General features: G+C 43.4%; 1 protein-coding gene across 9 annotated transcripts in view; it reads right to left on the bottom strand.

Moving 5' to 3' along the window:
- Positions 1–27745, bottom strand: part of FARP1 (FERM, ARH/RhoGEF and pleckstrin domain protein 1) — a 307967-nt gene that overhangs the window by 78831 nt on the left and 201391 nt on the right. For all 9 annotated transcript variants that reach the window (XM_055542879.1, XM_055542882.1, XM_055542883.1 and 6 more), the window contains 2 exons: positions 3707–3749; positions 838–916 (listed from right to left, as the gene is read on the bottom strand). In XM_055542879.1, the coding sequence (XP_055398854.1) occupies positions 838–916; positions 3707–3749 (122 nt within the window). The remainder of the gene's footprint in view (positions 1–837; positions 917–3706; positions 3750–27745) is intronic.

Raw genomic sequence — 27745 nt, 5'->3', positions numbered from 1 at the left:
AGCATGTGCTTGCTGCAAATTATAAAATGGGTAATGTAATAGTAGGGGTGAGGATGATGGGTTCAGAAAATGACTCCCCTGGTGGTTTAGATGGTAAAGAACCTGCTTACAACACAGGAGACCCAGGTTTGATCCCTTGATCGGGAAGATCCCCTGGAGAAGGGCATGGCTACCCACTCCAGTATTCTTGCCTGGAGAATCCCATGGACAGAGGAGCCTGGTGGGCTAACAAGTCCATGGGGTCAGAGAGAACTGGACACAGCTGAGTGACTACCACTTGCACTTGCCTGATACTGGGCTCCAGGCGCCCTGTGTATATCAGCGCTTAACCTCAAAACAACCCTGGCAAAGCAAGTGTTGCAGTCACATTGACACGGCAACGAACAGAAGCGCAGGGGGATTAAGTAACTGGCTGGCCACACAGCAAGGGCAGGGCTCAGCCACGCTTTCGAAGAAACAGACAGTTCACAGCCATTCGGCCACCGCAGCAACAGACAGAAACTCTGAGTTCACACCTTGGCTCCATAGAAGAGATCCATTCCCCAAAACTGCCTTGGGATGTGACAGACAGAAGAGGGAGAAATGTGACAGTAACAGACTACAGGCCCAGACACTTCATAGCACAGCTTTTAAGAAATCAGCTTGCAGGGAAAGCGTGGTACTTTCTTTCTTCCCACGCTTGTAAACACAACTGGGAGAGAGGAAGGTTAAACTGTCTGGCAGAGAGCACACGCTGGTCAAGGCAACATCAAAGTGTTTCATCAGTTGACTTATAACATTCACTCTCTCTCTCTGTGGCACCCACAGCAACAAACACCCCGTTTCCAAACCACTAACCTTGTGAGTTCTTCTTGGAGTTGAGTGTGGTCAGGTGGAAAGAATTTCACCACAAACTTGACGACGACATGCTTCGGCCCTAAAAAGAGGGGGGGGGGGGGGAAGCAGCAAAGCATTTATGGATTTATCTTGCAAATGCCATTAAAGAAAAAGACACAAGAGGCAATATTATACACCTAATAGTGAGTCTCATTCCAAGCTGCTAACAGGAGTTCTGCCGACATGCAAGTCACTTAATTAGTTGGTTAAGTTTGGTTATTATTCATGTTTTCACATTGTGGGGAGACAGATAGCTCTTTTTTTGATTAAAAAATTAATCTGTAATTAATTTAATTTAATTAATTTAAATTTTTTAATTAAATTTTTTTTAAATTTTTTAAATTTAAAAATTTAAATTAATTAAATTAATTTTTAATTAAAACAAAAACCTCATGGCATGCGGCATCTCAGTTCCCTGACCAGGACTGAACCCAGGCCCACTGCATCGGAAGTGTGGATTTTCAACCACTGGACTGCCAAGGTAGTCCAGATACCTGTTTTTTAAAAATACTGTGACAAGGGTATTACACTGAGGCATCCAACTTTTTCTCTGGAGACTTAAACTATATCCAGATTTTAAAAGCAGACATGTTCTTCAAAACCTTTTCTGTCTGCTTTAGCCCGAATACGGGCTTCCCAGATGGCACTAGTGGTAAAGAACCCGCTGCCAATGCAGGTGACACAGGTTTGATCCCTGGGTCAGGAAGATCCCCTGGAGGAGGGCATGGCAACCCACTCCAGTATTCTTGCCTGGAGAATCCCATGGACAGAGGAGCCTGGTGGACTACAGTCCATGGGGTCACAGAGAGTGGGCACGACTGAAGCAACTTAGCATGCATGCACATTAGCCCAAATATAGGCTTTAGAGAACTTAAGGAAACATAATGAAAAAGTACATCAGTTATGTAATTTATTATTTCTGTCTCCAAGCCACAGCAGCTAATGTGTTCATTGCTGTTGGTCAAAGCCTTTGTTAAAGGTCTGGTATACCATTTTATTAATAATGCCCAACAAAATTAAGAAGCAGGCCTGGAAGGGGGTGGGCAGGGTGACTGGGAATGAGATAGGGAACTTCACAGAATTAGAATATCAAATTGATGATAAAATAACCATTTGTCACCTGAGTCAGAGTTTATTTTGCTGTATAAGCCACAATGCAAAAGCAATCTTACAGGTTCTGACATTTAGAATAACAGCAATAAGTTTATGTTCTATAAAATACAAGGTATTATGATGAAATCCAAATCTTAACAGCAGTGGTATAAAAGCAGAAAATGCCTTTCTGATCCACCTTTCACTATCACAAAAAATAGATGTTGTGCTATCGTTTCTATGATAACACATTCAAATATAAAGAAAACTAAAATGACGTATCATAAGGTGATGCTAAGTGATTTGTACAAAACAGAAAGAAAACAAGGCCCATGAGCACTGAAGCCAAGAGCAGCCAGGCTTCCTTCCGCTAACCACTCCCCAAATTAACAGAAATCCTCGCCTGTCAATTCCGGCTCACGAAAGAAGAGCAAAATGGAAAAGACAGGAACGTCCAGCTAATTCCGCACAGCAATTTTCACAAACGGGGATTTCAACGAGGCTACTTGGGATCCTTAGACAACCCGAGGCTAGGCAGATGCTGGTACTAAACGGAGAAAGACAGCCTTGTCACACGAGGCGAGTCACAACCCACGGAGCTGGAAAGCTGAACCTCTGCTCAGCTGCTGACCCAAGCCACAGCCGCGGTCCCAGCTCTGACATCCTTCCACCATTTGCAGTTCCCATCTTGGGTTCCCATCAGGGACCAATGTCATCATTCGAGATGCTACGTATGCTCCCTCCAGCCTTCAGGCCTGGGGGCTTTTCTCAGCCCTGTGTCCCGCACACTTAGTCCCTGGCCAGCCGCCCAATAAACGGTGAACAATGGCTGTTTTGTTTTCTGCATTAATAATTGCTTAATTTCAATGACAGAAGATCAACATCAATTTCAATTGCATAAGGGCCCATTTAACACAGTGCGCCTGTTTATTACACTCACATAAACTGCTGTAAGGGGCCTGGTGGGGTTTCTTAATCAGACATAAAACCGACCCCACGAGGTCCTGCGTGTTTCATGCTCAACTAAAGGCATGCAGCCTGGGTACCAGCCTCAGACTCTTGCCTGGTCTCTGGCTGCAGTGAGGCCCCATGTGGGATGAACTGGGAGAAGAGAGCTGTCTCTGAACCTGACCCCCAATCAGAGGGAGGGGAGAGTGGTTTGGTGCTGCTGCACAATGAGAGGAAGGGGAAATCCAAGTGTGTCCTTTTCTAACTTCTCTCCCAGACCCTCCTTAATCTTTTCTTCGACAACTCTGTCTAAATGCAGGCCAGACCTCCTCTGTTTTGCTTGCCATTCAGACAGACACATTTTGGGGCACCTATTTTTTTTTCCCCCAAATACCACTTGCACTCTACTTTCACAGGCTTTGAAAAGGCAGCACAGAAATCCTAATGGCAATTTTATGAATAAATACTTCCACCTCCTTCTGCAAAAGTGACAATAAAAAACACGAGCACAGACAGAAACCAGCTCAACTGCTCTGGGCCTTAATAGCCTGCTTCAGTCGTTAACCAAAACGACATTTGACTTTTCCAAGCAAGGTTCTGATTACCAAATTGTTATATATTAAAACTGCAGAAAATGCATTTGAATAGCATGTAAATTAGTGGATGACAAAACACAATTGTAGGGCAAAAACAGAAGAGGTGGCTCCAGGGCTCGTTGCCGCAGGGCAGTGGACGTCTAGACAAGGCTTACATCTGACATCACTGTTAAACAGGAGGGGCGCATACTTACTTCTAATCTGCTTGACAATAGGTTTCAAGAGATCCAGCCACACCTACAAAGGAAGAAAGCAGACACTGAGACACAAATTCTCAATGATGAAACTTGCAAGTATTTTGAGACTTCTCTAGGAGCTGTTCAAATCAAAATAATTTTGAGGGCTTGAGGCTGCCTGTGCCTTTTTTTTTCTTTTCTCTAGAATGCTGTAACTTATATTGTCTCCCGCATTTATAGAACAGACCCGAATTTGCTAAGAGTATCCCTGAGCTTGAAAATCAAACTCTCTCCTAGACGCAAATAGTTCACATGGCTAAGAATTTTCTATTCTCACTGGTACTTTTATCACAGTTCACAGTTTTATTCAGTAAACATTAATACATGATTGCATGTCTGGCTATAAATGGAGTAAAGTACACACACTCTTTAGTGAAACAAAATTCACTTATGTAGATGCACCTACAGAACAGCACAGCTTTGAGGGCTACGGAAAGGGAGTATTTATAGAACACACCTCTGCACCAGACGCCATCCATAAGCTATTTACCTCTCAAAAGCAAGGCCAGAGGATTCCTGTTACTCAGGAGAGAAATCTGAGACTTGCAGAGGTTCAATAAATATCCCAGGCCCTCAGCTAGAGAGTGTGTCAGGGCTAGGACTGAAATAGGTCTGTCCAACTTCAAAGTCCAGACTCTCTTCACACACAGTCTCCTGAGCATGCAATCTGAACAGCAAAATTTTAAAGAGAGAGAGAGGGAAACCAGTTGCCTTTCATAATAAAGTATAAGTTGACTCTTGAACTTGTGATCCTGTGAAAAGGTTCTACAGAAGCTCATATTTGCATATACGATAAAAACAAGGTTAATGGGCTTAATGGAAGAGGGGTTTTATAAGTAAATACAAAAAAGAGAAACACTCCTAAAGAAAACTACGCAAAAGAATAACAGGGTAACTGATGACAAAAAAATGCCAATCGCTCACATGAAAATGTCTAAGTTTAGAAGTAATTTGCACTATAAACGCAAGTTTAGTCAATATCATTTCCACCCAGTAAATATGCAACTAGATGTGCCTGTATGCAGGGCACGTGTGTATTTGATAAACCTGAAGTTGGCAAGGGTGCCAGGAAATGAACACTGCCTTATTTTATTGGTAGATGCATGAATTGGTACCATGTTTCTGGAGACCAATTAGGGAATGATTATCTAAAGCCTAAAAAGTATTCACAAAGATACTCTTTCATCCAGTAACTTGACTTTTGACGAATATTTGAGAGTGTGGGAAACTGTTTCAGAGGTGAGAAAGTGGGTTATTTCCTCTTTTCTTCTGCCTTTCTACATTACCCATATTACCTTCAATGATCATCGGAATTCTCATAATGAAAAAAGTAAGTAAAAATTTTAAGTGTTTATTTACTTATTCAGGTTAATCTTCCCCATCACCTATTTCAAATAAATATGTTTTCCTAATGAAATTCTCATTTCTACACTCCCCATCCCCAACCACTCTGTTATGTGAGAAAAATAACAAAGGCGTTACATTGCCTTAGGATCATCTCCACTGTCATACTTTTAAGACCCAACCTTAAATGAGAGAGAATAACCATTCAAAACAAGGGTCTTGTGAGATGTATTATTTTCCTCTCAAGAATCTTAAAAGACAGCAAAAAATCCTCATTGACAGATGAAGAAATTGAGATTCGGAGCACAGCTGCCCAGGGTTGGGATTTGAACCCTGTTCTTCAAACCCATTTACTCCTTCAACAACACACCACTGTGTCCTTCTGCTGGGTTCTGGGAATGCAATGATAAGAGACCAGTCATGATCCCTGCTTCATGGAGAGTAGGGTCTAGTGAGAAAGGAACCAAGACTTTCCCAAGAAAAGTAAAGAAATACCTAGGACCAAAGCACTTTGCCAACAGAGGTCCATCTAGTCAAGGCTATGGTTTTTCCAGTAGTCATGTATGGATGTGAGAGTTGGACTATAAAGGAAGCTGAGCGCCGAAGAATTGATGCTTTTGAACTGTGGTGTTGGAGAAGACTCTTGAGAGTCCCTTGGACTGCAAGGAGATCCAATCAGTCCATAAGGAAATCAGTCCTAAATATTCATTGGAAGGACTGATGCTGAAGCTGAAACTCCAATGCTTTGGCCACCTAACATGAAGAGCTGACTCGTTTGAAAAGACCCTGATGCTGGGAAAGATTGAAGGCGGGAGGAGAAGGGAACAACAGAGGATGAGATGGCTGGATGGCATCAGTGACTCAATGGACATGAGTTTGAGTAAGCTCCGGGAGCCGGTGATAGACAGGGAGGCCTGGTGTGCTGCAGTCCATGGGGCCGCAAAGAGTCGGACACGACTGAGCGACTGAACTGAAGACGAAAGAAACCAGGGGGAGTCCCAGATGACTCTGAGCGTCAGGACAGAGAGGTCTGACTCAGTTACAGGTGGGGATGAGGCAGGAGGAGGGCTTGCCTGAACGTGACATTGTGCTGAGATCTGAAGGGGATGAGAGAGGTGAGGAGAAGCTATGAAGACCTGCAGTAGAAACCCCTGTCCAGATGGCTCAACATCGTGACGGGAGACCAACATGACTGCAGAACAAGGCTGGTGGGCCAGGAAGGGGCCAGATGAAGGCACTTCACTATCATCCTGAGAACATGGTAAAGACTTCTATAAGTACAGGGCTGATACGATCAGATGGACACTTTGAAAAGATTAGTCTAGCAATGTGAGAACAGACCGAAGGGTCAGAACGGATGCAGGATGCCTGCTGTATTCGTGCAGGAAAAAAATGATGGCGTTTTGGATCCGGAGGGGAGAAGCAGAGTTGGGGAGAAGAAGGCGGACTCAAGAAAAATGTTAAGAGGTAAAATCCAGTGGGACTGACTGATGGGCTAGATGAGGCGGCTGAGCAGTAGACAATAAGCAGAGTGACACTGAGATGTCTGCTGTAGGCGTCTGGATGGAGGCTGGTCCATGCCGAGACAGGCAGCGCTGGAGGAGGGTCAGGACGGAGGGGTTCTAGACACTTTCATGAGGAAGAGAGAGCGTGGGAATGGTGGGACACACACACCCAAAACTCAGAGAAGCCTGGACAGGAGATCTCCCAACACCTAGTACTCCAGGAGGACAAGGCAGCCTCGTGGAGCCCAGAGGATGAAATCCATGGGCACTGATAACACGTCTGCCAGAGAACGGCCAATGGGAGATGAGGACAGAAGGAACCAAAGGGGAGAGTGGGGTCACGGAAGCCATGAGAACACGGTGTTTCCGGAAGGAGGAAGAGCAAGAACTGCTGGACTATCAGACAAGGCGGGAACTACAGGATCTGTGGGTCAGTGGACTTGGAGGTGGGTCTGAGAGTCGGGTGGACAGCGAGGAGACAGGAAGGATGAAAGGCCTTTCCAAGAAGCTTGGCTGTGAAGGAAGAGGCCAGAGACTGGGAATGGGGAGGAGAGAGAAGAATCAAACAAAGGTACCGTCTTTTAAATTTTTAATTTTTTTAAATGGGAGGATAACTGCTTTATTGCGTTACAGTGTTGTGTTAGCTTCTCCTGTACTACAACATGAATCAGCTATATGCATACACACACACGCACACACACTCACATACATACATGTCCCCTAGCTCCTGGACTTCCCTCCCACCCCCGCCCCATCCCAGCCCTCTTGGTCATCACAGAGCACTGGGCTGAGCTGAGTTCCCTGTATTATACCGCAGCCTCCCATTAGCTGCCCATTTTACACATGGTTGTGTACATATGCCAACGCGTCTCTCACAATTTGTCCCCCTCTCTCCATCCTCTCCGGAGAAGGCAATGGCAACCCACTCCAGTCCTCTTGCCTGGAAAATTCCATGGGTGGAGGAGCCAGGTAGGCTGCAGTCCATGGGGTCGGGAAGAGTCGAACACGACTGAGCAACTTCCCTTTCCCTTTCATGCATTGGAGAAGGCCATGGCAACCCACTCCAGTGTTCTTGCCTGGAGAATCCCAGGGACAGGGGAGCCTGGTGGGCTGCCGTCTATGGGGTCGCACAGAGTCAGGCACAACTGAAGCGACTTAGCAGCAGTAGCAGCTCCATCCTCTCTGTGTTCACAAGTCCATTTTCTACGTCTGTGTCTTTATTCCTGCTTTACAAACGGATTCATCAGGACCATTTTTCTAGATTCCATATCTATGCGTCAATATACTATATTTGCTTTTCTCTTTCTGACTTACTTCACCTCTGTAGGCTCTAGGTTCATTAATAAAGGTACTGTTAACCGCTTGTCTCCCATAGGAAAGACCTGCTGTGCCTGGAAAGGGGAGGGTTTGAGAATATGAGCAAGAAGGGATAACCACTACCCTAAGACACCTGAGATGGTGTGAAAAGACAGCTTGAGAACACAGGGCATTGGGGAGGCAGCAGAAAGTCTAATGGTAGATACATCTGTCTCCACTTCTGCGTCGGGAAGATGAGACAGTTCCTCTGATGCCATCTGTCTACCCCTGTAACATCTGAGGGCTGGAGGATCAAGGCAAATGGAGAAACTCTGACACAGCTGTGTTTGCTGGAGTTGAATTAACTGGAGAATTCTAGAAGGGTTTCCCGTGACGGCTGAGCGCCCACTTACAAGCCTGCCAGCCTGTGCTCTTGTGGCCTCTGAGGCCGCCTCAGGGGAACTGTCTCTGAGCTCATTCACCATCACCCGTTCTGTTGCAGAATCCGCCTAAACTTCTGCAAACCCGCTCAGGACCCAACAGCTATGCTCTGGCGTGGTAGCTGCCAATTTTATGAATTGTTTTGAAACATCTCTCTTCTGTTTTTGGCATTTCTGTGAAATGCATCAAATACAAGCACCCATTTGAGCCAACTGAGCATGTGGTTTTAGAACACAGAGGTCTGGGAACATCAGACTGGCCCGAATGAGCCTGTCGGGTAGAGTTCTACAGCGATGACGCTCCAGGGCCTCGGTAACGTCACAGCTAAACTGGCCTCGGTGAGGACACTGCACCTGCAAGAGCCTCTGTTTACCAACGAGATTGATATTTGCAGGGCTGAGAGAAAACACCTTGCCCATGGAGGACATAAACCACTCTAAACGGATAAGCTGGAGGCAGCAAGAAGGAATATAGGCTTGCTGCTCGACTGGTTACAAGTATTGAAGCTTGATATATAGAGAGGGCTCTGGTGTGCTTAGTCGCTCAGCTGTGTCTGACTCTTTGCGACCCCATGGACTGCAGCCCACCAGGCTCCTCTGTCCATGGGGATTCTCCAGGCAAGAATACTGGAGTGGGTTGCCATGCCCTCCTCTAGGAGACCTTCCCAATCCAGGGATTGAACCCAGGTCTCCTGCATGGCAGGCGGATTCTTTACCGTCTGAGCCACCAGGGAAGCCCATGAATACTGGAGTGGATAGCCTAACCCATCTCCAGGGAATCTTCCCAACCCAGGAATTGAACCAGGGTCTCCTGCATTGCCAGCTAATTCTTTATCAGCTGAGCTATCAGGGAAGCCCACAGAGAGGGCTACAGGGAAGTATTTGAACTAGACCAGGTCCTCCTAGACAACTCACTTGTTCCTTCAGCCTAAGAAGAAGAGAAGCACGTTCCGGATGTGTAACAAAGACAACAAGAGCACCATCCGCCTTTGGCTGCCAGAAGATCCCCAGAAGGTCGCAAATGTCACCACCCATCTCTAACTCACCTCCTGCAACTTCTGCAACCAAACCACACAGCCCTGTGCTCACTAAAATCACGCTGCTGGTCTCCAGAGCACAGCTGGAGATCCACATTACCTGACTGCAGAGAGATGTGGTTAAAATGGATGGGCTTCCAGAAATGCCACACCTGCTCAGGAAGACCTCATGGAAACAAAACACTTCCCCCACTGGGCTTTGAAGGCCTGGAAATTAAGAGTCTGTTCAGGCTGCCATCGCAAAGGACCACAGATGGAGTGGCTTAAACAACAGAGATCTAGTTCCTCCCAGCTCTGGAGGCTGAAGACGACCCAGGTCCGGTCACCCCTGAGGGCTCTCGCACTGACTTGCGGACGACCCCCTTCTGTCTGCGTCTTCACCAAGTCCCCGCTCTGCGCACATGCGTCCAGTGTCTCCCGGGTATCTCCTAGTTTCCTCTTCTTAAAATTGATACGGTTCAGACTGGACTAGGGCCCGCTCTAACGTCCTTATTTTAACTTAATCTCCAAAGGCCCTGTCTTCAAGAACAGTCACATTCTGAGGTGCTGGGTATCAGAGCTGCAACATACACATTTCCGGGGTGGGGGGACGTAATACAGCCCACAATACCTGTGTTCCACAATTTAGTTTCAACACAGCTCCTCAGTCCCATTTTGCCCTGCTTGCCTGCATCTCAGCCAGCCCCCCTGTTTTCCTTTGATCCCCTATTAATGTCACTTTCCTCTTTTGGCATGTGTTTTCTGCCCTGAAATACGCTTAGAGAAGAAATGCTTTAATGCCTAGGTTTCAAAGGCAAAGCAAGATGAATCGCTGTCCCCAAAGCCTTTATGTTTTTTTCCTAAACATCTTTTCCCCCTATTGTTTGGTAAGAGGCATTTCAGGTGGGTTTTGTAGGCAACCGAAATATTTGAGGTACTTTTAGAAAGGGTCTTATGAAAAGAGAGTCACTTAGGAACTTCCCTGGCAGTCCATTGGTTAAGAATCTGCACTTCCACTGCAGGGGGCACGAGTTCAATCCCTGGTCAGGGAACTAAGATCGCCTCTATTGTGCAGTGCAGCCGAACAAAAAAAAAAAAGTCACTTAACATGACATTAGGCAGAAGGACAGGCAAGAGGTGATTTCATGATTTCAGTGTGCCAGGCACTGGATAGGTGCTTTACACACTTTCATTTAATATTCACAACAAAACGGCTGTTTGACACATGAAGGAAGCCAAGTTCAGAGAGTTTATTTAAGTTGTCCAAGATCAGACAGCTGGGATTTGACTTCAAATCCATCTGACTCCACACCTGTGCTTTTTCTGCAACATAATATGCTGCTCCTCTAAAAAGACTCAACAGTTCATCCTTCTTTTTCTTAATGTCAAAGCTGCATACAACAGAAATATTTCACCATCAACTATAAGATATATAGGAACCAGATAAAATCTGATACAAAAATTTAACTGGTGTCTAGAACTCACTGCAATAAATTAATCTTCCTGCAGGCTGGCTCCTATAAGAAATGACTTTACTTTGAATTTTTGTTTGTAATAGTTTACTTGAATGCAATTTTTCATATTGATCTTAATTGGTGGCTCAAATGGTAAAGAATCTGCCTGCAATGCAGGAGACCCAGGTTAAATCCCTGGGTTGGGAAGATCCCCTGGAGAAGGAAATGGCAACCCACTCCAGGACTCTTGCCTGGAGAATTCCATGGACAAAGGAGCCTGGCAGGCTACAGTCCATGGGGTTGCAAAGAGTTGGATATGACTGAGCGACTAACTTTCTTTCTTTTCATATATGGCTATATATATATATATATAATATTAAATGTGGCTTTCTTTTTAAAAACCTATAAATTTTTAAAGAGTTCTGGTCAAACTAGAATAACAGGAACTAGATTTATCTTGCTACATGAAACGCCAACAACAAAAAGAAAAAACAAGCCATTACATCTGAAGATCTGAACACCAGAGAGAAACTGAGTCATCCCCGAGGAAGAAGAAACTAGAATCACGACGCTGATGACTATACCAGCCTCTGCCTTGAGCATGTCTTCAGGATATGGTGCAGACAGAACGAATATAGCAGAATCTGGCAAACTCCATGAGCTGAAGAGATGGGGTTGAGCATGCCAGGGATCAAGGCAGAGAGGGTTTGCAGGAAAGTAGGAAGCACGCAGGAGAGGACAGAACGTTACCAAGAAAGCAGCAGAGGACTCATTAGTGAGTGCTCATGTGGAAAGTAGCCAAGATGCCTCAAAAAATTTAAGAAACAGAACACAGAAGGATTAGCGCTAACAGATTTGATGCTCACACAAGGCCAGGAATACGACCTATTCGCTCTTGATTCATGAACACTGGGTAGAGTACTGAAGGGTCATCGCTAAGGAGTAGGGACTAATTCACCCCAGACCGCACACTACACCAGTCCTACCTAACAAGAACTAAAAGCCAGTTCTGACCGGACTAAATTATTTCCAAATAACTTACATGCACCTCCCTCCCCCAAACACAGTACCATTCACAGGAATGCAAAATTACCTAGCACTGAAAACAGTAAAATTCACAGTATCTGATATCAAAAAAATCACCAGGCATACAAAGAAGCTGGAAAATATGACACATAACTGGACAAAACAAAAACAATCAAGTCCAACCTAGAAAGGACACAGATGTTAAAATTAGTAAAATAAAAAGGATACGAAGACAGTAAGACTGTATTCTCTATGATCACAAGGTTGAGATATGGAAGATTTTAAGAGGAATCAAACTAAACTTTGAGACAAAGATACATAATGTGACATAAACACACACATGCACAAGATGAGATTAACACCAGATGAAACACAGCAGAAGAAATACCAGTGAACCAGCAATAGAAGCCATCCAAAATGAAACAGAAAGAAAAACTACCAAAAAATTAAGAGTGTCAGAGAACGATAGAATAACTTTGGGTAGCCTAACACCCATGTAATTGGAGTCCCAAAGGAGAGGAGATGGCAGGGGAGGAGGAAAGAAATGAAAAAATATTCAAGAAATAATGATCTTAAGTTTTCAAAATTTGATGAAAACTATAAACCTACAGATCCAAGAACCTAAGCAAACCCCAAGCATAAGAAACATGAAAAAATCTGTATGAAAGCACAAGCTATTATATGATCAAATTATTCAAAAATAATGATAAAAAGAAAAAAATTTAAATCAGCCAGAGGAAAAGGGATATTACATACAAAGGAGCAAAGATAAAGACAACATTAGCTTTCTTGACAGAAACAACGCAAACAAAAATGCAATAGTAAAAGATTTTTCAACATACTGAAATCATCTTAGAATTTTACACTCAGCAAAATACATCTTTTAAAAAGGAAAGCAAAATAAAAAACATTTCCAAACATGAAAGCTCAGAGAATTTATTATCAGCAGAGCCACATAATAAGATATGTTAAAGGAAGCAGGAAAAAAATAATATCAGATAAGAAATCTGTATCTACACAAAGAATGAGGAACACCAAAATGACACTTCATGGTTACTATGTTTTAAGAATTTTTAAATTATTTAAGTCTCCATAGAAGGTAACTGACTGGTAATCAAGTATACTTCAATAAAAATATAACTGATTGGTAAACAAAACAATGTATTACAGGTTTCATAACTCATGTAAAAGAAAAACTAACAATAGCAAAAAGGTCAAAAAAGTAGAGAACAGAAGCATAATGCAGGCATGCTAAGTTGCTTCAGTTGTGTCCAACTCTTTGCAACTCCATGGACCGTAGCCCACCACGCTCCTCTGTCCGTGGGATTCTCCAGGCGACAATACAGGAGCGGCTTGCCATGCCCTCCTCCAGGGGATCTTCCCAACCCAGAGACTGAACGCAGGTCTCCTGCACTGCAGCTGAATTCTTTACCACTGAGCTATGTGAAATGAACCAGGATCACTTGAAGACAGGCTTTGATAAGTTGAAGATGAACATTCTTAACCCTAATACAACCATTCAGGTTACAAGTCAAAGAGCTGTAGCTAATAAACCAATAAAAAAAGTAAAATGAAATTAAAATATTCAATTAATCAAAAGGTAGACAGGAAAAAAGGAACAAAGAGGGATACAAACAGAAAACAAATAGCAAGATGACTCATTTTACGATATCAATAGTTAAGAGTAAATGTAAATGGTCTACACACTGATTTACAAGCAAAGATAGTCAGATCTGATAAAAAAGGCAAGATCCAACTCTATGCTGACTATAAGACATACTGCTAATACAAATACACACACAGTTAAAAACAAAAGGATGGGGGGAAAAGTACATTATGCTAACATTAAAAACTCTAAAAAACTGAAATGGTTAGATTAGTATCAGACATTAGACTAAAGAATATCATCAAGAATAAAGAAGGTAATTTCTTAATGGCGGAGAAATCAATGAATTAAGAGAAAATAAAATCTTAGGTATTTATAAGCTTAATAACAGCATTTCAAAATACATGAAACAAAAACATCAAATTGCAAGGAGAAAGAGGCAAAAACACAGTTATAGTTGGTGATTTTAATACCACTCATTCGGTAACTAGTAGAACCTATAAGACAGAAATTCAGTAAGGATAGAGGTGATTTGAACATCACTATCAACTCACATAGCTCACTGGTAAAGAACATGCCTGCAGTTTAGGAGAAGCGGGTTGGATCCCTGGGTCAGGAAGATCCTCTGGAGAAGAAAATGGCAACCCACTCCAGTATTCTTGCCTGGAAAATTCCATGGACAGAGGAGCCTTGTGGGCTACAGTCCACGGGGTCACAAACAGTTGGACATGACTGAGTGACTGAGCACACACATATCAACGGGTATGATCTAACTGACATAGATGGGATACTGCATTCCACCCACCAAAATTTACATTCTTTTCAAGTACACATAAAACATTTATCAAAACAAACCACATTTTGGGCCATGAAGGGATATCAATAAATTATTTAAAAGCCTTTCATGTCATACAAACTACATTCCCCAACAAGCAGAGAATTACATTAAAACTCAGTAACAGAAAGAACTGTGGAAAATCCCTATATTTGGAAACAAAATAACATACTTCTAAATAACAAACTTCTAAGTCAAAGGGAAACCAAAAGGAAATTAGAAAGTACTTTAAACTGAAATGAAAGCGAAAACACAATAAATTAAAATTTGTGACATGCTCCTAAAAGCCTCTTAATTTAAAAATAATCTATTGGTATAGAATCATCTACATGCAAGCTATAGATAATTATAGATAATTCACATAAGCAAAATTTTAAAAATTACAGTCTACCACCGAGATCATGATTAACACTTTAATGAAATTGTTCTCAGAACTGAGCTTGTATCCTCTGTGATGACCTAAATGGGCAGGAAATCTAAAAAAGAGGAATATATATGTATCCTAATAGCTGATTCACTTTGCTGTACAGCAGAAACTAACACATTGTAAAGCAACTATACGCCAATAAAAAGTATAAAAAAGAAAAAAAAGAATTCAGCTTGTATCACATTCACCCTAAGAGTTTGTTCAAACATATACCATGGGTTATAACATATACCTAGAGCTCCTTATCTAGGTGAGGACCTGAGAATCTGCAATGCTAAGGTGATACTGAATGCTGTTGCTGCTTGTTGGCCTGGGAAGTGTGATTTAAGACCCACTGACTTCATGTATATCCCTTCTACATCTTCTTCTATGAGCACTGTCCCTGGATACAAACACGTGTACACTTTTTAAAATCTCAAATGAGGTCATATTGTTTATAACTTAGTTTTTGCTTTTTAGTCAATGATGTCTATCTTTCCATTTTGTAAACTTTTTCCTCACCAAATACTCACACTACTCAAATTTTTGCATGTGAATAAAGAATATCCTGAATGGTCTAGTGGTTTTCCCTACTTTCTTCAATTTAAGTCTGAATTTGGCAAAAAGGAGTTCATGGTCTGAGCCACAGTCAACTCCCAGTCTTGTTTTTGCTGACTGTATAGAGCTTCTCCATCTTTGGCTGCAAAGAATATAATCAATCTGATTTCAGTGTTGACCATTTGGTGATGTCCATGTGTAGAGTCTTCTCTTGTGTTGTTGGAATAGGGTGTTTGCTATGACCAGTGCGTTCTCTTGGCAGAACTCTGTTAGCTTTTGCCCTGCTTCATTCTGTACTCCAAGGCCAAATTTGCCTGTTACTCCAGGTGTTTCTTGACTTCCTACTTTTGCATTCCAGTCCCTTATAATGAAAAGGACATCTTTTTTGAGTGTTAGTTCTAGAAGGTCTTGTAGGTCTTCAAAGAACTGTTCAGCTTCTTCAGCATTACTGGTCAGGCCATAGACTTGGATTACCAAGTGATATTGAACGGTTTGCCCTGGTGGAAGTGAGAAATAGATTTAAGGGACTAGATCTGACAGACAGAGTGCCTGATGAACTATGGACAGAGATTCAGGACATTGTACAGGAGACAGGGAGCAAGACCATCCCCATAGAAAAGAAATGCAAAAAAGCAAAATGGCTGTCTCAGGAGGCCTTACAAATAGCTGTGAAAAGAAGAGGCAAAAAGCAAAGGAGAAAAGGAAAGATATACCCATTTGAATGCAGAGTTCCAAAGAATAGCAAGGACAGGTAAGAAAGCCTTCCTCAGCAATCAATGCAAAGAAAGAGAGGAAAACAATAGAATGGGAAACTAGAGATCTCTACAAGAAAATTAGAGATACCCAGGGAACATTTCATCCAAAGATGGGCTCAATAAACGACAGAAATGGTATGGACCTAACAGAAGAAGACAGAGAAGGCAATGGCACCCCACTCCAGTACTCTTGCCTGGAAAATCCCATGGACGGAGGAGCCTGGTAGGCTGCAGTCCATGGGGTCGCTAAGAGTCGGGCACGACTGAGCGACTTCACTTTCACTTTTCACTTTTATGAATTGGAGAAGGAAATGGCAACCCACTCCAGTATTCTTGCCTGGAGAATCCCAGGGACAGAGGAGCCTCGTGGGCTGCTCTCTATGGGGTCGCACAGAGTCGGACACGACTGAAGTGACTTAGCAGCAACAACAGAAGAAGAACATATTAAGAAGAGGTGGCAAGAATACACAGAAGAACTGCACAAAAAAGATGTTCACAACCAAGATAATCACGAAGGTGTGATCGCTCACACTCACCTAGAGCCAGACATCCTGGAACGTGAAGTCAGGTGGGCCTTAGGAAGCGTCACTATGAACAAAGCTAGTGGAGGTGATGGAATTCCAGTTGAGCTATTTCAAATCCTGAAAGATGATGCTGTGAAAGTGCTGCACTCAATATGTCAGCAAATTTGGAAAACTCAGCAGTGGCCACAGGACTAGAAAAGGTCAGTTTTCATTCCAATCCCAAAGAAAGGCAATACCAAAGAATGCTCAAACTACTGCACAATTGCACTCATCTCACATGCTAGTAAAGTAATGCTCAAAATTCTCCAAGCCAGGTTTCAGCAATACGTGAACCATGAACTTCCAGATGTTCAAGCTGGTTTTTGAAAAGGCAGAGGAACCAGAGATCAAATTGCCAACATCTGCTGGATCATGGAAAAAGCAAGAGAGTTCCAGAAAAACATCTATTTCTGCTTTATTGACTACGCCAAAGCCTTTGACTGTGTGGATCACAATAAACTGTGGAAAATTCTGAAAGAGATGGGAATACCAGACCACCTGACCTGCCTCTTGAGAAACCTATATGCAGGTCGGGAAGCAACAGTTAGAACCGGACATGGAACAACAGACTGGTTCCAAATAGGAAAAGGAATACGCCAAGGCTGTATATTGTCACCCTGCTTATTTAACTTATATGCAGAGTACATCATGAGAAACGCTGGGCTGGATGAAGCACAAGCTGGAACCAAGACTGCTGGGAGAAATATCAATAACCTCAGATATGCAAATGACACCACTCTTAAAGCAGAAAGCAAAGAAGAACTAAAAAGCCTCTTGATGAAAGTGAAAGAGGAGAGGGGAAAAAGTTGGCTTAAAGCTCAACATTCAGAAAACTAAGATCATGGCATCCAGTCCCATCACTTTATGGCAAATAGATGGGGAAACAGTGGAAACAGTGTCAGACTTTATTTTTCTGGGCTCCAAAATCACTGCGAATGGTGATTGCAGCCATGAAATTAAAAGACGCTTGCTCCTTAGAAGGAAAGTTATGACCATCTAGAGAGCATATTAAAAAGCAGAGACATTACTTTGTCAACAAAGTTCCATCTAGTCAAGGCTATGGTTTTTCTAGTAGTCATGTATGGATGTGAAAGTTGGACTATAAAGAAAGCTGAGCGCCGAAGAATTGATGCTTTTGAACTGTGGTGTTGGAGAAGACTCTTGAGAGTCCCTTGGACTGTAAGGACATCCAACCAGTCCATTCTAAAGGAGATCAGTCCTGGGTGTTCATTGGAGGGACTAATGTTGAAGTTAAAACTCCAATACTTTGGCCACCTGATGCGGAGAGCAGATGCATTTGAAAGGACCCTGATGCTGGAAAAGACTGAGGGCAGGAGGAGAAGGGGACGACAGAGGATGAGATGGCTGGATGGCATCACTGACTTGATGGATGCGAGTTTGAGTGAACTCCAGGAGCTGGTGATGGACAGGGAGGCCTGGCATGCTGCAGTTCATGGGGTCGCAAAGAGTCAGACATGACTGAGCAAATGAACTGAAGGAATGTCCTTACTGTGATTGGAACATCCAATCCAGGACCATGCTTCATATCTGCTTATGTCCATTAAGTCTCTCTTAATCTAGACTCATCCCTTAAAAAAAAAAAAAAAAAAAAGACTGAAGGAACACATGAATAAAATTTGAACTGAAAAATTGAGAATGTACTTATTTACAAGGAAAGCTTTAAATAAAAAGGAATTAAAGATAGATCTGTAAACCAAAATATGAGATGAAATGTATAAAGGTATTTATGCATCAGTCCATTAAATTCACTAGGCAGCATTTGATATCCCAGATGTATGAGAAGGCAGCTTACCAGGGGCCGCTAGTGGTAAAGAATCCATCTGCCAATGGACTGGCAGGCAGAAAAAGAGACATAAAAGACACGAGTTCCATCCCTGGGTTGGGAAGATCCCCTGAAGGAGGGCATAGCAACCCACTCCAGTATTCTTGTCTGGAGAATGCCATGGACAGAGGAGCCTGGCAGGCAGGTCCATAGGGTCAAAAAGAGTCTGACGTGACTGAAGCAACTTAGCACTCATGCATGTATGCAAAGGAAAGTTTTGGAAAAAGAACTAAGAATATTATAATGCAATGCCTGGGGCTTCAGAGGACCTTAGCCTGGAGGAAAAATTTAACCTTTGGGAACCTCAACATTTTAAGAAGAGCTCAGCAGTAGACCTTAGGCCTGGTACTCGTAACACATCAACTACTTGGTTTTAACCAATTTAAAATCATTTGTTCAATTTGCATTAGCTTTGAAAAATTCAGTTCAAAGGATTTCACTTGGGCATTGGAGCTACTTAATTGGATATTCCTCCTTTAATCTGTAGTTTGTTTCTTCTGTTTTAATTTTTTTCCTCCATTTTAAAACTAAAATAACATACAAGTGCTTAAAACTACTGAAAACAAATGTAGAGCTTGGTGAATTATTTAATGACACACATTCTTGTATCAACCAAGTCAAGAGACAGAACTCTGTCAGCCAATCAGCCATCGCATCCTAAAACCAACCCCCTCCTTCTAAAAGGAACTGCTATCTAGATTTTCACAGTAACCCTCTACATTTCTTGATGTTTCACTTCATCAAGTGGTATATCTCTATACACTAGTGCTTATTCTTCCTTATTTTCAAAAATGTTATGTCCTTCAAGCGTCTTTTCACCTATAGGTTTTTCCTCTACCCCTCTTTTCTTTATAGTAAATCTGTTGATCTGTGGAATTTCCCAGAGTCTGGATTTTGCACGTTGCATATACTCGAGGGTATCATTCGACATGTTCCTCTGTTCTCTGCATTGAGTGCAATTTGGCAGCTGCATCCAGCTGGTCCCTTTGGTAAGGCTATATACATGGTGTGCTGGGAACAACCCGCTTAAGGTGTTATTTTAAATATGACTGTGATACATTTATGCTGCTCATTTTTATGTGGAAACTATTTTCTAACCTTTTAAGAAGAAGGTATGGGTCACGGTAGCTTTCCTAACCTCCCAGAGCTTCCTCTTCTATTGATTTTGGGCCATGTTTTTTTTTTTTAATGGCAGCTTGCTTTCTGAGATACCCTGGCTCTCTTTCCCTCCTCTACTATTTCTCTCTATCGTCCTTACCTGACTCAATTTCAGTTCCATTCTCCATAGTTTCTCCTAAGTGATGGCCTGTCCTGGAAGATTAATTACACCAGCTCACTGGAGCTAGACTGATCCAGCCTCTTCCGAGCTCCCAATTCCCACTGTTCTCAAACGGTTCCCTGTGGTTTCCAGTGGCTCTCTGAGGGTTCCCTTCTTTGGTCCATCGAATGCCCTAGTGGTCCCCTCTATCTCCTCCCGTACAGGCCCTGCTATAGCACACAAGACCTTGTGTCCGACTGGTGCTTTGTTTCTGGTTACTTGTACTTCGAGGTCTTGGACTTACACTTTGACACCCAGCTTTGCCATAAATGTGGTTCATGGGTGTTTTGATTTTGCCAAGTAGCAGTTTTTATGCGGGACCTTGGGTTTATGAAGATCCAAAAACTATGATTCCACTTCCATCTTCTCAAGACTATCCATTTTAGAAAGCTATTTCCCTGTATTTTTTTTCTTAACCAAACTAAGATGAGGGTCTTCATTACTCACATACTGTGGGGTGAGGAGATGACTGCCACTGAAAAGAGAGTTTGTTACTCATGGTCTCCAGGAGGAGGAGACACGTCACAGCATGCAGGGCCACGTGGGGAAGCACCAGGGTCGGAAGCAGAAAGGGCAAGGACCGAGCATACACAGGAGGCATTACCGTGGCTTCCATGGGGAAAGGCAAGCTAAGTCAGGGTGAGGAGCTTGAGTCCTCGTAGTGGGCTCTGGGGTGTTGGGCCATCTCTAGGTATCTAATACCTGGATAATCATGGGAAACGAATTCTGTCTTCTGAAGCCTAAGAGCCAGACAGAAGAGGGGGTTTGGGCTCTGGATTCATTCACTTGCATGTTGGAGGTGTGCTGGCAGGGGACCCATTGCCATCTCTAAGAACTGGCCTGCTCTGGGAAGGGCAGTCTTTTCTCGTTCAGCGAAGCCCCAGATGCTGAAGCATCAAGAACATAGAAAATACTGAAGGAAAAAAAAAAAAATCAGTGGTTCTTAGGGGCTCAGAGGGAAGAGAGGGCTCAACACACAGAGTAGAGGGGATTCTTAGGGCAGTGAACTCTTCTTTATGGTATTGTAAGGATGGATAAATGTCATTATACACTTGTGAAAACCTACAGAAGGTACAACGTGAAAAATGAACCCTAATGTGAACCTGGAACTGTAACAAAAATGTATTATCACACTAATAATGTAAGATGTTAATAAGAGGGGACACGGTGTACGGAGAGAAAGCACGGGGGACCACTCTTGACTTATCTGCTCAATTTTTCTGTAAACATAGAGCTTTTCTAAAAAACGAAGCCTATTAAATAAAACACAAAGTGATAACAAACAAAACCCTCAGATAGCTTTCTTCCAGTCTAAGAAATGGAAGATTACCCATAGCTGTATTTTTCCAGCAAGTCGCCCTTCCCCCGATTCTCTGCTGGAGGAAAGCTTTGCCTCCTCTGGGACCTGCCTGTCACCGTAGCCACAGCCAGTCAGATCGAACCACAGGGCTGCTCTGTGTGGTCCCTGGGCTGCTCTACCACCCCACCTCTGCTGGCTTCCCAAACTTTCATCTGTCTTAAGCCTGCAATTTTACTCCTCTCGTGTTCTGTAAGGAGCCCCTCCTGGTCTCAGATGTCCGGAGGCCCCCAGGAAGAAGCAAGGTCACAAGGCTGCAACTAAGTAGAGATGAACGACATCTGCCCAACCCTAGAAGAGCTGGACAAGGAGCAGGAAGTGATGCTGTTATCCCAAGTAGCTGTGCTCTCTGACCTCAAGCCCTAGAAAGCATGCTTGCTGCTATGGACTGAACTGTGTCCTTCAAATACCTGTGTTGAAGCCCTAACCCCCCAAAGTGGCTGTATCTAGAGATGGGGGTCTTTAGAAGGTCACTAAGAATGTGGCTATATCTAAAGATGGGGGTCTTGAGATGGTAATTAAGGTTTAATGAGGTCATACAGGTGAGGCTCTGATCTATTAGGATTGTGGCCTTGTAGGAAGAGAAAAAGAGATTTCTGTCTTTGCTCAGCTTGAGGACACAGTGAAAAGGTGGCCCTTGACAAGCCAGAAACCGAGTCCTCACAAGAATCTGATCATCCTGATACCTTGATCTCAGACTCTAATACTTAGAGAAATGAAATGTCTGTTGTTCAAGCCTTCCAGTCTTTGGTATTCTGTTATGGCAGCCTGAGCTAAGACACCTGCCAATGGCAAAACTGTTTTTCCTGGCATAAAGGAGATTATAAAGTGAATGAAAGATTCTTCCTGAGCTTTGAAAGTGAAAGTCGCTCAGTCGTGTCTGACTCTTTGTGACCCCATGGACTATACAGTCCATGGAATTCTCCAGGCCAGAATACTGGAGTGGATAGCCTTTCCCTTCTCCAGGGGATCTTCCCAACCCAGGGATCAAACCCAGGTCTCCCACACTGCAGGTGGATTCTTTACCAGCTGAGCCACAAGGGAAGCTGAAGAATACTGGAGTGGGTAGCCTGTCCTGTCTCCAGCGGATCTTCCCAACCCAGGAATTGAACCAGGGTCTCCTGCACTGAGGGCGGATTCTTTACCAACTGAGCCATCAGGTAAGCCCAAGCTTTACCAGTATTTATTTATACAAAACTGGGAATTTTTTAATCAGGTCTCTGAGCATCATCACTTTCATGAAAGATGGGTGAGCCAGCCACACCAGTTTCTGAGCTAGAATGTAAGAAGAAAATCCAATAGATATCTGAGTGTCTTGCTATGCCAGAAATTCTGCTGGGCTCATTATTATAAAGCATCTGAAGAATTCCCATGATAACCTTGTAAAATAGTCATTTATTAATCCCAGTTTTCAGATAAAGCACAAAAATCAAAGACATTCAGAATCTACCCAGCTGCTAAATGGCAAAGCAAAGGTTTAAACAGATTTACAGGCTGTAACACAGAACTGTTCACACTCTCCCCAGTAACCACTGGATAAATCTTAGATACACACCCATCTCTGCTGCCTGGTGTGCACAGCTCGTTGCAGCGGGAAGATCAAGCAACAAGTGAAGTAGAGAGAACTTGCAACACCCGAGACAGGCCTGCCTGTGACTCATGGTCATACAGTCCACACTGAATTTGCTCACTGTAAAACATGGATGATAAAAATACCAACCTCGGAGAAATGTCGTAGAGCAGAGATTGGTAAACCAAGGCCTATGGGCCAAATCCAGCCTGTGATTGGTTCTGCTACAGTCCAAGAGCAATCACGGGCTGTTAAGTGGTTGGGGGAAAAAATAGTAGCAATATATTTCATGACATGTGAAAACGCTATGAAATTCAAATGTCCATGTCCATACATAAAGTTTTATTGGAACCCAACCACCATCATCCATGTACGTTATCTATGGCTGCTTTGCACGGCAGTGGCAGAGCTGAGGAGTCACCACAGAGATGGTACAGCCTGCAAAGCCTAACGAATTTATTCTCTGGCTCTTTTTGCCAACCCCTAAGGTGAAGAACAAGGAGATCAAGTTAGTCCATCCTAAAGAAAATCGACCTTGAATATTCACTGGAAGCACTGATGCTGAAGCTGAAGCTCCAATACTTTGGCCACCTGATGCAAAGAGCCAACTCACTGGAAAAGACCTTGATGCTGGGAAAGATTAAGGGCAGGAGGAGAAGGGCATGACAGAGCATGAGATAGATGGATGGCATCACCAACTCAATGGACCTGAATTTGAGCAAACTGTGGGAGATAGTGAAGGACAGGGAAGCCTAGCGAGCTGCAGCTCATGGAGCTGTAGAGACTCAGACACGATTTGGTGACTGAACAAGGTGAAGAACAAACAAGGTGCATTTAAGTTAATAGCACAGTGCATGGCACACCGCAGAAGTTCAAGGACAGTGAGCTCTCTGAGTCCACTGGAAACCCAACCCCTCTGACCTTTACCAGCCTTCAGACTCTAGGTACCCACTAGCTGGCATGTTAGGTAGAGGGTCTTGACTCCTAAGTTCCATAGTGTCCCCTGCCATGGGAAGGCAAATCAATGGTGGGGAAAAAAGCTGATTAAAAGATTTCTCTGCTCATATGGGGCAGTCTCATGGGTCAGCTGTTGGACTCAAGGACAACATGGGCCTGACTTACATGTAAACATAGCAATCAACTCTACTAGCAGACAAGCCATGGGGCAACTCTAATTGAGCATAGAGCACAATTGATTACTTACTAATTATCACTGGTTTATTCCCAGTCTTAGGAAACACATCTTAGACAGTGGAATGCATTCATTCTTAAGTGCTTAAGCTTTTTCAAACCCTTGCAATGAAGAATGCTCTGATGTGGGCTATTTAATGATAGAAATGATGAGAAAAGGGTGGAAGGCTGAGCTGCAATGCGAATTGCCTGGCCTTACCACCTCGGGACAAAGGTTCACAACCTTGCATGCTGGGGACCTTGGGGGAACAATTCGTTTCTAGCACATCACATACAGATAAATAAACAAAGTCAGTAGTGACAGACAGCCCAGGTCTGGGCATTTGATACCAACCACGCTTCCTGTTAAGCTTCCCAGATGGCATTAGTGGTAAAGAACCCGCCTGCCAATGCAGGAGACAAAAGAGATGTGGGTTCGATCCCTGGGTTTCGAGGATCCCCCGGAGAAGGGCATGACAACCCGCTCCAGTATTCTTGCCTGGAGAATCCCATGGACAGAGGAGTCTGCAGGGACCACAGTCCATAGTGCTGCACAGAGTCAGACACAACTGAAGCAACTCAGCACACATGCAGGCTTCCTGTTGGTTTGTCAGTTGTGTGAGCAGCCTCCCAAATGAAGCCTGGCAGAGGTAATAATCACGACAGCAGTATTACAAGTAATAATGACAACACCCCCATGTTCGCTGGAGCATTATTCACAACAAGGAAGGGCGAAGCAACCTAAATGTCCCTCGACAGGTGAGTGGGTAAGCAAAATGTGATGCAGCCAACAACGGAAGAGTATTCAGCCTTAAAAAGCAAGGACATTCTGACACACGCTTCAACATCGATGGACCTTGAGGACATCACACCAGGTGAAATAACCCAGACACAAAAGAACAAATGCTGTGTGATGCCACTTACACGAGCTATCTAAAGCGATCAAACTCATAGAAACAGAAGGTAGAATGGTGATCACCAGGGGCTGGGGGGAGGAGGGAAGGAAGTAGTTGTGGACTGGGTGCAGAGTTTCAGTTTTATATAAACAAAGTCCTCTCTGTTGCACAACAATGAATATACGTCACACTGCTTACTGCACACTTACTTAAAGATGGCTAAGATGGTAAATTTCATGGTTATCTATTTTTGACCATAGTGAAAAAAAAATGGTAATGATGATACTGGTAACAATAAAGTTTTATTGAAACAAATCCATGCCCATGCGTTTACACTACAAGGGAAGAGCTGAAGAGCTGGAGTAGAAACGCTCTGGTGTGGAAAGTCTATTCTAGTATTCACTATCTGGCCCTTGACACACAAAAATTTGCTGCTTCCTGCTTTAGAATGTGGGCCTTGTTCACTGCTGAGTCCGCAGGAACTAGAGCACTCTGATGTATGCTAAGTTCTCAGGTAGTGGCCTGTATTTGTAACGATTAGCTTCTATGTCTTTAAGCCATCATTAATGGGTTTAGTGAATTTTGCAGTTGAACACACTCCAAAACAATATAATAAGCAAACAGTGAAATCATAAAAATCAAGCCTGATAAAAGCTGAAACAAGTCATCTCTGAAAGATCAACAGGTTTGTAAACCCTAGTGAAAGAGAAGCACCCACAGCCAATACAAAAGACACCAAGCCTGAGGTCAGAAGATGAGCCTGTGATTGGTTCTAGCTAGCTAGAATCCTAGCTCCGCTGATAGCTAACTGGTTGACCCAGAAATGGAACAATCCTCTTGCTATCCAGTCTCGGTACCCTCACCACTGCTAATTTACAGTTGAGAAAAGAAACTTCAGGAGATCAGAACAGGATAAGACTGGAGTCAGGAAAACCACTGGAACTCTGAGTAATGCAGGCAGGTTGTTAGAAATAATGAGAGAAGAAATCTTCAGGTGTTTTGAGAATCATTACTGTAATACAGAACAAGTCTAAGAAACAATGTTCTGCTGAACTTGCTCCATGGTATGATAATCATTTGTTTCCTTATCAACCCCCCTAAGCAGGCACTTCTAATGACTGGAAACGGTAACTACTGCTGACAAGCTGTCCCTTCAAAGCATGTGTCGTCTTCTGTATGAAGTTTGATGCTGGACTTGGCATTGGCACAAATAATTGTTAGACGCATAAATGAATGTGGAATTAGATGTGGCCCCTCTGTGGTCATTTGTCACATCAGAAAGAGGACTGGGAGTCAGGGCAGCTTCGATTTAATGTAAGCACCAGAAAATGGCCAAGAAGGCTTAGAAAGGGTCGCTCAGTCATGTCTGACTCTTTGCAACCCCATAGACTATACAGCCCATGGAATTCTCCAGGCCAGAATACCGGAGTGGGCAGGCTTTCCCTTCTCCAGGAGATCTTCCCAACCCAGGGATCAAACCCAGGTCTCCCACATTGCAAGCGGATTCTTTCCCAGCTGAGCCACAAGGGAAGCCCAAGAATACTGGAGTGGGTAGCCTATCCCTTCTCCAGCGGATATTCCCGACCCAGAAATCGAACCGATGTCTCCTGCATTGCAGGCAGATTCTTTATCAACTGAGCTACCAGGGAATCCCAGAAGGCTTAGAGGTTAGAAGTATGTTGAGAAAACACAGTTTGTGCCCATCTTTAGACACATGTTAGATCCCCCAGTCTTCCCCTATTCCAATCCAGTAACAGTTCTCTTTCTATACCATAAATCAGATCATGTCACACTCTCTTTAAAATGCATTTACAGCTTCCCAAACATATTAGCTCAGTACAGAGCTGTGCTGTCCCCACACACGTGACCACTGAGCACTTGAAATACAGCTGATCTGGCTGTGACAGTCACATACATATCGGATTCAAAGACTGAGCAGGGGAAAAAAAAAAGTAAAATCTCCCATTTGTAGGTTTTGATGTTGACTTCATGTTTAAATGATAATGATTTTGGATGTTTTGTATCAAATTAAATAGGCTATTAATTTCACTTATTACAAACTTTTAAAACATCAACTGCTAGAAAAATTGAAATAAAGTTTGTGGCTCATATTCTATTGCTAGTGGGTAGTAATGGGCAGAAAGCCCTTTGAAATAGACCCGGCTCCCTGCTCACCTTTCAGGGCTTTTATCTTTCCCGACTTCGGCAGAGCCCTCCTCCACCTACCTCTAAACTTCAGCCTCATCTGCAGGTTCCAGAATAGCCTACTTGCTACCTGGGCTTTGGCATTGGTGCCCCCCTCCCTGGAACACGCTATCAGGTCAACTCCTACTGGCCTCAGAGGACTCAGTTTCGCAGAATCTGGGAGGATTTCCTGAACACAAGTGTCGCTTGCGGTCCCAGTGCCCCACGTGCCACATGTCTTGAACTGGCCACTGACTCAGTTTGATTGTTATTGTTGTTGTTTAGTCGCTCAGTCGTGTCCAACACTTTGTGACCCCATAGACTGTGGCCCACCAGGCTCCTCTGTCCATGGGATTCTCCAGGCAAGAATACTGGAGTGGGTTGCCATTTCCTCCTCCGAAGACTCAGTCTGATGCCCCACCTGGATCCTATATTCTCTCCATCTCATTCCTGTTGGGTCTGCAGTGGCCAGCAAAAGTCCTAGGCATTCAGTGTGGACTGAATGAAAAGGTAGATAGAAATGCAGTCAATAAATTTACACCCTAAAAGGGTGCCTCATAAGAGGCAGACTAGGATACAACCTTGAGAAAGTGCCATCAGCCAAAAGAGAGAAAGTCACAATGTTATACTCTAAACTTTGGGATCAAGTCAATGAAACCTTTTTAAAGACCTACATGACATATTTAGCAAACTTCAAATGCTTGATCAACACCAACACTAAAGCAGGCAACTATACTCCAATAAAAATTAAAAAAAAAAAAAAAAGGCTTGAACTCATTGATGATACAATTCTGTGCCTTTGGAGCTGAACTGAGATAAATCCTTGACCATGAATGCAAACGCGAGTGCATCAGT

Source organism: Bubalus kerabau, chromosome 12 (assembly GCF_029407905.1).
Source record: "Bubalus kerabau isolate K-KA32 ecotype Philippines breed swamp buffalo chromosome 12, PCC_UOA_SB_1v2, whole genome shotgun sequence".
NCBI lineage: Eukaryota > Metazoa > Chordata > Mammalia > Artiodactyla > Bovidae > Bubalus > Bubalus kerabau.
This window is presented reverse-complemented; position numbering and strand designations above follow the sequence as displayed.